The sequence below is a fragment of the Orycteropus afer genome, unplaced genomic scaffold (assembly GCF_000298275.1).
Source record: "Orycteropus afer afer isolate SDZICR_OR568_19922 unplaced genomic scaffold, OryAfe1.0 scaffold00070, whole genome shotgun sequence".
In the NCBI taxonomy this organism is placed as follows: domain Eukaryota; kingdom Metazoa; phylum Chordata; class Mammalia; order Tubulidentata; family Orycteropodidae; genus Orycteropus; species Orycteropus afer.
This window is the reverse complement of record NW_006921657.1, coordinates 5129578-5143839: the sequence shown is the minus strand read 5'-3', so window position 1 is coordinate 5143839 and position 14262 is coordinate 5129578. Positions and strand designations below refer to the sequence as shown.

At 45.2% G+C, this 14262-nt stretch overlaps 1 protein-coding gene across 1 annotated transcript in view; it reads right to left on the bottom strand.

Annotated features, from left to right (window-relative positions):
* LOC103196836 (prosaposin) overlaps window positions 1–14262 on the bottom strand; it is a 41448-nt gene that overhangs the window by 13843 nt on the left and 13343 nt on the right. The window contains exons 2-6 of the mRNA XM_042780916.1: window positions 9416–9549; window positions 5680–5754; window positions 4995–5120; window positions 2115–2315; window positions 1541–1684 (exon numbers count right to left, since the gene is read on the bottom strand). Coding sequence (XP_042636850.1) covers window positions 1541–1684; window positions 2115–2315; window positions 4995–5120; window positions 5680–5754; window positions 9416–9549 — 680 coding nt within the window. The remainder of the gene's footprint in view (window positions 1–1540; window positions 1685–2114; window positions 2316–4994; window positions 5121–5679; window positions 5755–9415; window positions 9550–14262) is intronic.

Genomic DNA, 14262 nt, shown 5'->3' with positions numbered 1-14262 from the left:
GTTTCTGAGAGCGGGACTAGGTAATGTCTGCTCTGGACAAGATTTAATGACAATTCAGTTATTCTGTAACTTATTCTAGGAAAACCTGTGCAATAAGTGTTTTGAAACATTTTCAAGATCATTTAAAGGGATCTTACAGATTATGTCCTCCAATATTCCTATTTTATGGCCACATTTGTCCCAGAAACTACTGAGTCAACATTTACAGGGCATGTGGCTACCCGATAAGAGTGCTAGAAATTACTGCTCAAATCTTTCACACAATCTTGGTCTGGATTAAGGTTTAAACCTGAGAGAACCAAGTTAAAATCATTTTAAAAACTGCCTATTTTTATAAAGATGAAAGTCTCTTTAGCCCCACACAGATTAGCTCTTGTTATCCTTGGAGGTCTGTACAGGGAGGGAGCCAAAGGTAGTAAGCCTCACAGAGGGTTAAATCAGGGAAAGCACTTAAAACAGCAATATGCAAATAAAGATACTTTAATAAAGCTAAAAGATACTGTAGTGGTTCTCAGCTTCTCAAGTATTAACATCTCTAAAGAGCACATGCCAATGGAAGGGAACCCTTAGCTCTAGAGCCAGCCATTCCCTCCAGTAAAGGAGGAAACACTGAGCTTGCTCTGGGTGCCAGGCCCAGGGAGCTATTACACCCACCTTCCCCACATTCCAGTCTAGCAGAGGGTTGGGGGGGGGGTGGTCAAGCACTAAACTGGGCATTTAGGTTTTACACATCAATCTCACAAATGTGGTTAATGGAATAGTCTCCTACAAATGAAACCACCTAAGCTGTTAACAAAGCTTCTGAGTCTGTAGGACTAACACTTGGCAAGGTAATGAAGGCCTCCCAGGTGAACCTCCTGCAAACCAGCCTGCCAGTTTCCCATGCATAAGAATCCTGGCTTGCTGCAGGGACATACCACCTTCTAACATGAAATTATGAATACAGGTCACATACAATGGCTAGTCTTAAAAACAGAGTTACAAGCCATTCTAGAATTTCTTATGCATATGGTGACCGGGAAGGAAAAAAAAATCTTCACAAGAGTCATTTTCTAATTGTCCCCCCAGATTTTGTTATCTAACCAGATTCAATTTCCCAACAAAGTATTTTCAGTGCCCACCACGTATTCTGGATGCTTTCTGGAAAAAGGACAAGGGAGTTGTATGAATGATCTTAACTTTAGTTAGGTCAGAACTTAAAATGGTACTTCAAGAAGTGATGGGTTAATGAGAGATCAGAAGGGCAGCATTTGCACAGGGAGACAGCTCAGAGGGCAGAAATGCACAGCAAAGGAGGAGGCAGGGAAAGGTAACCACAGGGAGAAGTGGGAAAAGAGCTGTTACATTATGGGGACTGGCAATCAATGTCATAAAACAAATGTGTATAAACTGCTGCATGGGAAACAAATGTGTTCTGTAAACTTTCTTTTTTATCACAATTAAAAAAAAAAAAAAGTGACAGATTCGTTTTCTAGGTCCACCCACTATGGTCTCCTTGGTCCAGAATACTCTCAATGCTTGAAGAGGCCAGAGGGTTTACCATGTCAGCCATGCCAGGCCCCAGGCGGTCACACTCCTCCTTGACATGCTCCACCAAGGCCTCAACAAAGGTAGTGTTGGTCCTTACAGCATTCTGGACGTCAGTCACCATCTGAATGCAGTCCTGACAGACGTCCCCGTTAGCCTAAAGAGACGGGCAGTTAGGACGTAAATATTGCAAACTCCTATAGCAACTAAAAGGATTCAAACTCCCAAGAAAATGTCCTTACATGCCCACAATCACAATACCAGGGAGTAAGTTACAAAACCAGCTCTTAGAGATGTGTTTTTACAGGTTTTACAATTACTGAAGGGATTAAAAACAACTAAGCGTTTACTTTAGTAAGACATAACAGGAAAGGGGGGAGAAAACCATTGTCATTGTGGGGATCCCATTCTCTAGACCTTCCACAATACAACGCTGAAGCCTAGCCTATGTAACCACAGAGTCAAGCGCAGGGCTGGGCCACCAGCTGAAGAACCGTGCACACTGGAGCCAGGCCTCACTGCCCCTTATCTCGTGTCTCTAATCCCACCAAAAGCAGGGCCCTTGGTGGCCTGGCCTGCTGCCTTACCTTCGGCTGAGGCTTGTTGTGGGGCCCCTCCTGAGGGTAGAGGAGGAGGGGGATATTGGCCATGAAGGGAGCCACCACCTCGGACACATCCAGTTCCGGGATCTTATTGGACTCAAGCTGTTTCTGGTGATTCAACTCAGCCAGGTGCTTCTGGAGAGACTGGCAGAACATGAGAGCAGAGCACACCTCCTCAGGCCGACTCTGTGGGGAGAGGGGTCCAGCTGAAAGCCCTTTGCCACAGGACCACCAAACAGGCTACCTGGCTTCAAATTAGTCCCTTTTCTTAGATACAAGAAGAAAATATAAAACGTTTTTGTTCAAGTTCAAACTGGTCAGTATGCTTGAGGAGGAATGAAAATACTATCTCTGTTCACACAGGCTCTACCTTCAACGTGCCTGGTTGGGGCAAGAGGGTATCAGCAATTCTGAGTTACTTTCCTTTCTCAGCCTACATGTCACCCCACCCTACACCCCAATGAGCTAATGCATCCACTGGTTTTTTGTTTTTAATTTTACTTTGATTTGGGTGAAGATTTACAGAGTAAATTCACTTTTCATACAGCAGTTCACATATACTTTGTCTCATGTCATTGACCAAAATTTACAATGCAACAGCTCCCCTCCCACCTCCCCATGGTTACCTCTTCCCAGTGTCCATCCCTCCATACTCTTCTGCGCCCTGAGCTGTCTCCCTGTGCATAAGCAGCCCTTCCTTCTCCCATGATTGTTCTCTCCAGGGTGTGTGTCTACTTGAGGTAAATGTTTAACTCACTTGCCTGTTCTTTGTTTGGCTGGAAACCACAGGTGTGGGTTCAATCCCAGACCTGAAGGGCAGCTAGGGGCCATAGTCTCAGTGGTTTCACCAGGCTCTATTGGACCAGCAAACCTGGTCCCCACCTTCTTTTTTTTTTTTTTTTTTGCCTCCAAATGATTTTGAGTTTTGTTCCACATTGTTCTCCCTCTCTATGCAGGATCTCATACATCCCTTCCAAGTGGATGACAGCGGTAGCCGGGCACCATCTAGTTCTTCTGGTCTCATAGTTGTATAGGTTGCAGATCAGATGGTGTACCAGTCGCTAGGACTAATTGTTTCCATTCATTTGTTTTTCTTCTTTCTTCTTGACGAGGAGACACCCATTGTTGCATCTAGATGGCAGCTTGCTAGCTTTTAAAATCCCAGTCACTACTCGCCAAAGTAGGAGGTGGAACAATGTTTTGTAGAGTATGTTATGCCAATTGAGCTTGATGTCCCCTGAGACTATGGTCCCAAGCCCGCAGGATCAACTACTTGGTCCCTCTGGGTAGCTGGCTGTGACCAAGCAATGACCATAACCTTGCCCCTTGTCAGCTCTACTATACACCTGGGAATTCTGATCATTCACATAAACTTATAGGACCATTGTCTGCCAACCCTATATATGATCTTGGATACACTCCCCATTTAGACATACCTAATTGTTTAGCCTGTCTACCTATCTATCCGTCCATATACCCCTGTTTGCGTTCACTGACAACTCAGTACTGTATATGCAAAAGGGTTCATATTTGTTGTCTGTACTTCCCATGTACCTCTCTATGTCTTTCTCCATCCACTGGTTTTAAATACCTTCCATATGCTGACACTATCTCTTACTCTGATTCAGGAGTCCCTGGGTAGTATAAACAGTTAAAACCGTTGGCTGCCAACCAAAAGGTTTGGAGGTTTGAGTCCAACCAAAGGCACCTTAGAAGAAAGACCTGGTGACCTACTCCCAAATTATCAGCCCACTGAAAACCTTATTGGGGCACAGCTCTAGTATGATACACACGGGGTCACCATGAGCTGGAATCAACTGAACAGCAACTGCTGAACTGGTGCCACGACTCACATCCACATGCCCACCTGACACCTCAAACTGACCACCACTGCCAAAACGAAAATCTTGATTCCACTCTGCCCCAACCTCCTCCTGCAGCTGCATGTCAGGCAATGGTTCCACTGCCACTTGCTTAACTCTTCCCTATCCCAGCTATATCCTTCCATCAGTAAATCCAGTGTACTTTTCCTCCAAAACAGAATTTGTACCTATCCATCTCCACTGTCCCAATCACATCTTACTTACCTACAATAACCTCCTAACTGTTCCACCAGCTTGCCTTTGAACAATGCCCAAATCAGGGGGACCCAGAAAACAGTCACATCATTTCCCTCTTTAAGAACCTCCAAGGGCTTTCTGCTGCACCCAGAATCCTTAAGCATGGTCTAGAAGGCCCTACATGATGTGGCCCCAGACTACCTTGCCAAAACCTTGGTCCCACCATGCGATAATCCCACCCCACTGGCTGTCTGTTTTTCCAACACCTCTTCCTTCTTGGAGCCTTCCCTGATTTTACAAAGTTGGCTGCTTGTTCATTGCTAAATATCCAACTTTAGGCATGTGGTTTGTAACCAACAGACACACGTTGAATGAAAAATGAGCATTCTTGTACACAAGTACATTCTCTGAATTATTTAGCATAAAATTACAGGAATGAAGTTAACTGCTCAAAGGACAGTTAAGGATCTGACATGAGTTATCAAGTTGGCATCTGTAAGTTTACATTTCCCCAGCAACTCTGTAAGTTCCCACTTCCTGGACCCTCACCAGCCCTGGAAAAGCATATTTTGGGTAAAAACCCATTTCTACCCTCCTGCCCTGGAAGAGTCAGACTTTCACCAAAGTCCCAAGCAGAGTGTTGTGCTGTGCCAGGGTCTTCTCAGATGTCAGACCCGTTGTGAGGAGCTGTTGACGAATCAGAATCTATCAACAGACTTTGGATCCTCTCTCTCTAGCCTGATGTGAAACCGCCCCTGGCCCCAAGAAGCGCCTTAAGGAAAGAGTCTACTCTCCCATCTTGTACCGTTTCTCCTTTGATCATGTCCAAGATGACCGGTAAGTAGGACTGGACTATCTGCTTGCAGGAGGTAGACAAGTTTGGAGAAGGAAGCCAGTCACAGGTCTTCTCCAAATTTTCAAGGATCTCTTCCTGAGAGAGGACACAAAGGGAGGGTAAGTACTGGGATTGGCTGCTTTCTTACAAATGGACTGAGAGCAAGAGGCTCGCTGCAACTCTCAGAAACCAAAGGATGGAAAACTGCCAACCTGGGGTAGAGGGTTAACGGTTGGCCTCAGCTCTACGCCACCAACTGGACAAAAAGCAAACATGCAAATTCAAAATAAGGCACAGGGAACTGAGAGCAGAGAGAGCAAAAATGGGCCTAAAAGTTATTGGTATGCAACAGAAAATCCCAATTAACCTCGAGTATTTAACAGCAGTCTAGGAGTCAGCAAACTATGGCTTTCAGCCTGTTTATGTACAGTTTGGAACAAAGAATGATGTTTACATTAAAAAAAGAAAAAAAAAAGGAATGTTCATCAGAGATAGTATGTGGCCCATAAAGCCTAGAACATTTACTACCAGCCCTTACAGAAGAAGTGTGTCAACCCCTGGACCTGTCCATGCCTCTTTAGCACCCGCGTCACAGCCTTTTAATGAAACAACGTATGTAGCCATCGCTCACACAGGCTTACACACTGCAGCTCACCTCAGTGACATTGTCTTTCAACATGTTGCCAACTGCATTGATGACGTCTTTGCATATGTCACAGGGAAGGGATTTCTAAGAGGAAAGAACATCAGAGAGACGTATTTTTATTTGGAGGGCATAATTCATGCCCCAAACAGATCAAATTAACCAGCTTGGTCTTTTTCACATTTTAGATAATCAGGGATATGTGATCATGGCCACATTTTCCAAGGGCCCACATACTGACCCCGGTTCCCTAGCCTAGATGAGACACTCTGGGCACCTAGGGGGAAGGATTCCGTGAGTTTTACCAGAATACTCTGTGCTTCTGTAGGACAGACAGCCTTCTCTTCTTGTACCTCTCAGTCCTTTACTTAGTATAGTACAGATCAAATTTCCTATCTGATCCTAACAACAACCCTTTGAAGAAATTGGAGTTCAGAAAGGTAAGTGGCTCAGTATCACCAACAGTAAACAGTGGATGGAACAAAGGAAAACGCCCAGCCAGACCCGGGGTGTATGCCCACTCATGGCAGCATGTTTACCTGCATGTTTACCTCTGCTCTATCTTCTGCCCCTCACAACTATCCCTCAGGCAGTTCTCTGTTCAAATTAAGGCAAGGTACCCCCACTCCAAAGCTTGACAGACAAACACACCATCAGTCTTCTGATAAGCCTGTATGTACATCAGGACCCAACAGGAGCCCAAAACTATGGACATTCTGGTTGGTTCTCCCAGCTCTTGGGCAAGAATGCACCCACCATGTTCTCAATGTCAACTGACCTTCAACCCATGGACAAGGAACTAAGGTCTCTAGATAACATTAAGAACACCTAAAAATTTGGTGGTGGCATTCAGAAAAAACAATTTGAACCTTTGGACCCAGGTAGGCAAATCATACCAAGAAAGACTCATCCTATCAAACAGTAAGATCTAAAGTTCACATTAAACCTGGAAAGAGGAAGCAGTTTTAAAAACACAATCAAAAGCAAATTAGAAACCAAATCGGAAAGTAAATTTGGCCATAGACAGCAGTTTTCCAGTGAATAATTCAGGGTGTTTTTTTTTTTTAAATCAGTGTTAATGAAGTAAGTGGTCTTCCCATGTACTCTTTATTTACTGAAGGAGTACTAGTGGCCTCTGACAACTTTTGAAACTCAAACTCCACTTAGTCAAATAAAGCCTGTACCACATGATGGTCAGCAGGTTAAACATGCCCCAGTGTGAACCAAGAGCAGTATTTGCCTATGGCTGGCACTGTGGGCTAAGCTCAGGTGTCTCCCAGAAGGGTTCAGGATGCATGAAGAATGCACCCTAGGGGTTCTGTCATCTTTGGTAAAGACTTGGCAATCAGTTCCCATAAAGATTACAACCCAGAAAACCCTATGAGGCATTTCTGGTACGTACTAACAATAGTGTATATCCCACAGGGTAATAAAGACCCCACATTAAATCACTGCTATCAGATCCCATCAAGTCATCCCTCAACCTTCGGTGAATGGACCTTAATCGCTCAGAAAGAAACACTGCCCAGTCCTGTGCGTCCCTCTGATCGACTGTGGACTGGACTGCTGTGATCCATAGGGTTTCCACTGGCTTATTTCTGGAAGGAGATTGCCAGTCCTTTCTTCTTAGTCTAGAAGCTCTGGGGAAACATGTTCAGCATCACAGCAACCAACATGCCTCCACTGACAAAGGGTCATGGCTGTGGTTGAAGTGCACCAACCAGGAATCAAACCAGGGTCTCCAGCATGGAAAAAGAGAATTCCAGCACTGAACTACCACTGCCCCATCCACATGAAATTAATATGCTCCATTTAATAGCCTGTGGATAATGAAAATCATCAGTGGTATCTTTCCTAGTTTGGTTATAGCTGTAAAACAGCTACTAAGCTCTGGAGCTGTAAGGAGTTCTGGTGACACAGCGGTTGAAGCATTTGGCTGTTAACCAAGAGGTAGGTGGTTTAAACCCACCAGTGGCTCCACAGAAGAAAAACGTGGCAGTCTGCTTCTATAAAGATTTATACCCTTGGAAATGCTATGGGGCAGTTCTACTCTGTCCAGGAGGGTCTTTATGAGAAGACCATTGCCAAATGGAAGGCAATGGGTTTGGTTTGAAAGCTCTAGGGTCAGAATCAGCGACTTGCCTGGAGGAAGGGAAGAAATGGGGGGGAGGAAGGGATGGAAAGACAAAAAGGTCTGGAAAAAATTTGAAAGTTTAGCATATACTTAGTGCAGTAAATTACTTAATGTGACCCTTCCAACCAATCTTTGTAACTCCTGCCAAATGACTGGGTGGGACTACGCAAATGTGGTATTTATGGCCCACCAGGGGGATTGGATAGCTTGCTAATAATGTAAATAAGGTGCATGGTATCCTTGTCAGGGTAGGACCGTGGACATATGGTTTACAGAACCCTAACATGGTTTTGACTTCCTGCCGCACTTAAACTGAGCAATCCCAGAGGCCAAAAGGGGGACCTAACCACCACCAAGAAAAGATGGCAGTGGAGCACATGCTGTGGACCTGGGCTCCCTGAGCTGAGAACTTCCTTGATCCAGGATACAGAGAGTGAGCGAGCTGTAACGTCCTACTGGCACAGCAAGAGATGGTGAGAAGCAGCGGCACAGAACAGCAGAACCAGGAGACTGGCAGAAGAAGGTACGAGAAAGCTGAGTGCCCCCAGGCAAGAACCTTGCTGAGGGAGTGGGGTGCCTCCGGGAACCTCATGGACCTAGGTTTACCCACCCACAGAGCTAGAGGTGAGTGCTTTAGGCCAAGGCTTACCCGTGGAGTGGGGTGCCCATGGGCACTTATCAGCAGAGTGGAAAGGACTTCATGAACACTTGCCTGAGCAGGACACTGCTGAAAAGAGGCTGTCCTGATCAACGAACTATATCATGAGTCATTTCTGACCCTGAATTTGTAACCTGATATTTCCCTGTTGTTGTTGTTGTTATGTGCTGTAGAGTAGGACCTGACTCATAGTGACCCCTCCTTGGGCAGTATCACTACGGAAGTAGACTGCCTAACTTTCCTTCTGAGGAGTGGCTGGTGGGTTTGAACCGCCAGCCTTCTGGTTAGCAGCCAAGTGCCTTAAGCACTATGCTACCGATACTTCCCTAATAAACCCCATAATCGTTGAGTACTGTCTGTGAATTCTGTGGTTACTGCAATGAATTACTGAACCCAGCAGAGAAGTAAAAAGTGTGGTGGAAGGGACAGCTGGTGCCAGAATTGGTAAAAACGTTGGAGGGTGGAGGCATGTCTGACCTCCACCTCATAGGATTTGATCCTCTTCCCCACTGTGAAGTTACAGGAGGTCAGACAACACCCCCACACCATTTTTACACTTAGCATATACAAGGGATGGATTGGTACCATGTGCCAGCACTGGGAATGCGCTCTGTAAATTTCTGCATCCCTCATCCAGTCAGCTCTGCAGAGGCCGTGAAGGCATCACACAGTGCACACAGTGGCGAGCATGGTAGGATCTCATTATCTCTGCCACTGAGAGACTGAGTGGCATTGGGAAAATGGACCTTAATCTCTCGGAGCCTCCATTTCCTCTGTGGTAAAATGGGGACACCCACTCACACATGTCCTGCCTCCCTTGTAGGGTCACTACCAGGAACAAGCAAAATGAGGCAAAAGTGCTTGTGAATGGCAGCATGTTTCATACAGTAAAGGCATCAGGTGCAGCACAAAGGGATCTCCTGAGAAATGACGGGAGCGCCGAGTTGAGGACTTACCACTGTCGGCTTGTTCCAGACCGTTTGCAGGCAGTGCTTCACGGCCCCACAGTCGGCAGCCATCTTCACGTTCTGGCACCATACTGCTGAGCCTCTGGTGCAGTCTTTTAGGCCAAGGACAGGGCTGCCTAAAGCTAAAAGGAACACCATGAGTAGGTGGCCCATTCTCCAACACAGCAGGTCCACCTCACTCTTTCATGCTGGGTTAGGGGTTAACCAGTTGCCATCAAGTCAACCCCAACACCTGGCAAGCCCATGCATGTCAGAGTAGAACTGTGCTCCACAGAGTTTTCAATGGCTGAGTTTTTTGCAAGTAGGTCACTAGCCCTTTCTTCTGAGGTACTGCTAAGTGGATTCAAAGCGCCAAACTTTCAGTTAGCAACTGAGCACATTACCCTTTCACACCACTCAAGGTTAAGGGTTAGTTCTGGCGTTTCAGGAGGATATCCTAATCGGTCCCTAATCCAGCTGTATGAAATGCAATCCACACAGAGAGTGGCATGATGTCCTGATCAAGAAGTTGTGTCTTGAAGAGAAGACACAGAGGTTCACGGGAGGTACAGAAAACAGAGATGAACCTTTTGCATGCACAGTACTGCGTTGTCAGTGATGGCAAGCCTTGATCTATGGGTGGATAGATGGGTAGACAGGCTGAACGATCAGGTATGTCTAGGCAGTGAGGAACGTGCCCATGACCAGGTATAGGGTTGGCAGACGATGGTTCTACAAGCATATCTGTATGTGCTGTAAGAATGTCTGGGTGTGTAGAACTGACAAGTGGCAAGGTTGTGGTGGCTTCTTGGCCACAGCCAGCTACCCTTGGGGAGAGTAGTTGGACCTGTGGGCTCGGGACCATGGTCACAGGGAACATCAAGCTCAAATGGCTAACATACTACATAAAAATATTGTTCCATATCCTACTTTGGTGAGTAGTGACTAGGGTCTTAAAAGCTTACAAGCAACCAACCAGATGCCAGTATAGGTCTCTCGTCCAGAGCAAAGAAGAATGAAGAAAACCAAAGACGCATGGAAACAATCAATACAAGCGACTGGAAGACCATGCAATCCTCAGCCTATATAACCATGAGATCAGAAAAACTAGCTGGTGCCCAGCCACCACTATCAACCACTCAGAGAGGGATCTATGTAGGAAATCCTGGATAGAGTGGGAGAACAATGTGATACAAAACTCAGTATGATTTGAAAAAAAAAAAAAAAGAGAGAGAGACTAAGTTTGCTGGTCTGATAGAGCCTGGTGAGACCCTGAGACCACAGCCCCTAGTCACCCTTCAGGTCTGGAACTGAACTCACTCCTGTGGTTTCTAACCAAACAACAGACAGGCATATAAGCTGAACATTTACATTAGGTAGACACAATCCTTGGCGAGATCAATCATGAGAGAATAGAAGGGCTGTGTATGCACAGGGAGACAGCTGGGGGGGGGGGCAGGAGTGCTGGGAGGGAAGGACAGGGGGAAGAGGTAACTATGGGCAGGAAGTGGGAAACTGCAGTCAGTGTCATGAGACACAGTGTATGTGAACCACTGTATGGAAAATGAATTTGTTCTATAAACTTTCTCCCAAATCACACACACAAAAAAAGCTGTGCCTTCAAATAAGTCACAGGGCTAGAGGGGACTCATTTATCTGAGCACTTTTCTTCCTCTCAAACTATATTTAAATGTTGTTGTTATGTGCCGTCGAGTCGGACCAGACTCATAGCTACCCCTCCTGGGGTTTCCGGGCAGTATCACTACGGAAGTAGATAGTATCAGGGAATAGTATCAAGTCTTTAAACCTTTTATAATCTTTAAAAAAAAAAATTTAAATGGGAATTTTAAAAACCTTTAACAGTTTCCATGAGGTGATGAAAGAAATTACAGACAACCGACAGACTGAATTATAGAGATAATTTCAAATTCTCTAGAATGAAAAACAGCCAAAATTAAAACAATCTGTAGCACAACTGCCTGAAGATTCTTACTCTTATTAAAACAATGATTCTTCAGGTTGTTCCAACAGAAGAAGAGTTCAAAATAGCTAGTCCTGCTGTAGGAATCTCTTTCTGCACATGAACAAGTTTACTAGCAGAGAAGCCACCTTGAAATCACAAAGTGAACACATGTCCACTCAAAACCAAGTGCACGAAGTTTCATCACCTGGTACGGGAACGCGCTCAGGTAGAAACCACGCACACAGAAATGGCACGGTGGAAGAAGGTTCAGCTTTCCTTGGAGCCAAAGAAATACAAAAGGTGCTGTATTTTGAAATTTAAACTAGCTAAGAAAGAAAAGAAAAATATTTTAAAAGTTCCAACTGAAGTGTGACAAGCTGAGGTACAAGATGCACTCTTACAAGGTAGTATGACTGGTTAAGAACTTCTCAGAATAAGTATTTCAAGAACAAAAACAAAAAATTCTTTCTTTAAAAAAACACTTGTAGGAAAACATTTTTAGGAAACACAGTAATACAACAGGATACTGACAAATACTTCTCATTTACAATACTAAAACACAGAGGTAACCTGAGTAGCCAAAAATGAGAGGGGAAAAAAACTAACAGCATTCTGACTATGATACTATGTGGCTGTTAAGCATCAAACAGAAAATGAAATTCAAGGAGAAAAAAAAAGTATACAGGAAGTGCACAAAGGTTAGCAGAGAATTCACAGAACAAAGCAGAGGCATGGCTGAATTAGAACCTTTTTTTTCCAACTCTCAATTGTGTTTGAGTGTGTGTCTGTGCCTACATGCATGTATGCATACATAGTTAAAAAAAAATTGCCTTGGGAGTGCCTATGTTTCTTAAAACTAGTCCATGGTATCCTTAATTTTGGAACAGAAAGCTGCAAAACCCTCAGACTCATACCTCACCTCTAACCAACAGGTTTCATCGGGCGCGTGAATTCTCCAGCGGTGAAGTACAGCAGCAGACTCATGGCAGGGGTGAACCAATTTTGCTTTTCGTGTCCACTCAAAAGGAAAAGCACTAAAAACTATCACGACCTGAATTTTAAAGCATGATCAAAAAATCTTCTTAATGCACACAGTTAAGCTCCTTTCAAGGGACAAATACGAGCATTTGGCCAGCTATAAACAGGAAGCTTTGGCCCCACAGCCATCTAATACTTTCAGAACCTCAAGAATCAGGCTGTAGGTTGCTCCAACTTTTAAGCCAAATGACAGGGAACAGTGATTGTATATATGCATGCTACACACACCATATACACACACGTTTGTACGTAACGTGCTCCCTCCAGGAGGAGGAGGGACACAAAAGGCTAGTTCCACTGAGTTCCACAAGGCATTCACACAAAAGACCAAGTCCTACTTCCCCAGAAAGCTAAAGCCAGATTCCTTGCACCCTTTCAGCAGCAGCATAGACTGAAATTCAATCTGCTGTGCAGGTTTCAGCCTCGCTCACCCTGTGTGAGCGAAATCACAAACACAACCAGTTCACAATCTGTGAACTAAATTAAATGCCTTCTGAAAGCAGCGGTATGGACTCTGGTTTCCATGGGAAAATGTGTGCCAAACTAAGCTCCCCTGATGGCTCAGAAAAGTTGTGTTAAGCCATAATGTAGCCAAGCCATAATGGTGCTGTCCAATCTTCAACTTTACGTCTGGAAGGGTGGGATGGGGTGGGGGGGTGGACAAGGGCAAAGAAATGGTATCTCTGGGAGCCCCAAAACTTGGCAGCCTCTTAGTGAGACCCCTGAGACTATGACCCCTAGTCACCCTTGAGGTCTGGAACTGAACTCACTCCTGTGGCTTCCAACCAAACATAAGATAGGCACATGGGAGGAACATTTAAATCAGGTAGACACACTCTTTGGAGCAATCAATTGTGGGCAGTGTTTGTACAGGCAGATAGATTATGAGTGCATGGGAGGGAAGACACAGGGAAGCGATAGTAACTATAGGGAGGCAGTGGGAGGAGAGCTGTTACGTTGTGGGGAATTGCAGTCAATGTCATGAAACAAAATGTGTATGAATTGCTGTATGGAAAATGAATTTGCTCTGTAAACTTTCACCCAAATCACAATACAAATTGGGGCTGGGAAAAAACAAAACCTTGGTAGCCTCCACCATGCCCTCCCCTGCCCCAGGCCCCTGGAAGTCCTGACAAGTACCCACCAAGCTATAAAGACTGGTTTCCCCATCAAATTAGGAAGAAGGAGTGCACATAATGAGCAAGAAGCTAATAAAGTGAGCCTCTTGGAGAACTGTGACACCGGGAAGCCAGGAAGGGGACGGTATCAGACATCAGCAGATCAAACACAGGCTAGAGGATCCACCAGAAGCAGGGCCAAGTGAACAGTCCTTTCTGCTATCCTGCCGCTGCCCTGCACAAACCCTGCCCTCCACTCTCCACCCTCACATAGAAGTCTTGATCTCAACAGGCTGCAGGTATTTTCTCCAACTAGCTGGGAGAGAAGTGGACACAACTGACCAGACAATCTGTCAGGTTTGGGGAACACAACTCTCATGTCCTAGCCCTAAGCAACAAGATGCTTTGTAGGCTGTTCACGCCTTCTAGGAACTTGAAACGGTATTATCGTTTTTAGTAATGATACTAGTTTTGGCCAGGCTACTGTGGAAGGTTGGGCAATCCTACTTCCGTAGTGATACTGCCTCGGAAACCCAAGGAGGGGTCGCTATGAGTCGGGGCCGACTCGACAGCACATAACAATAACAACAACAACTGTGGACTGAAAACCATCTGGGTAACTCCTTTTATATAAGAATCGTTTCCCGTAGCACTAATCCAAAACTCTCATTCCCCAACCCCCAAAGCTGTATCACTGGCCTGCGGTTGTGTGCCGCAGAGTCAATTCTGAGTCATGA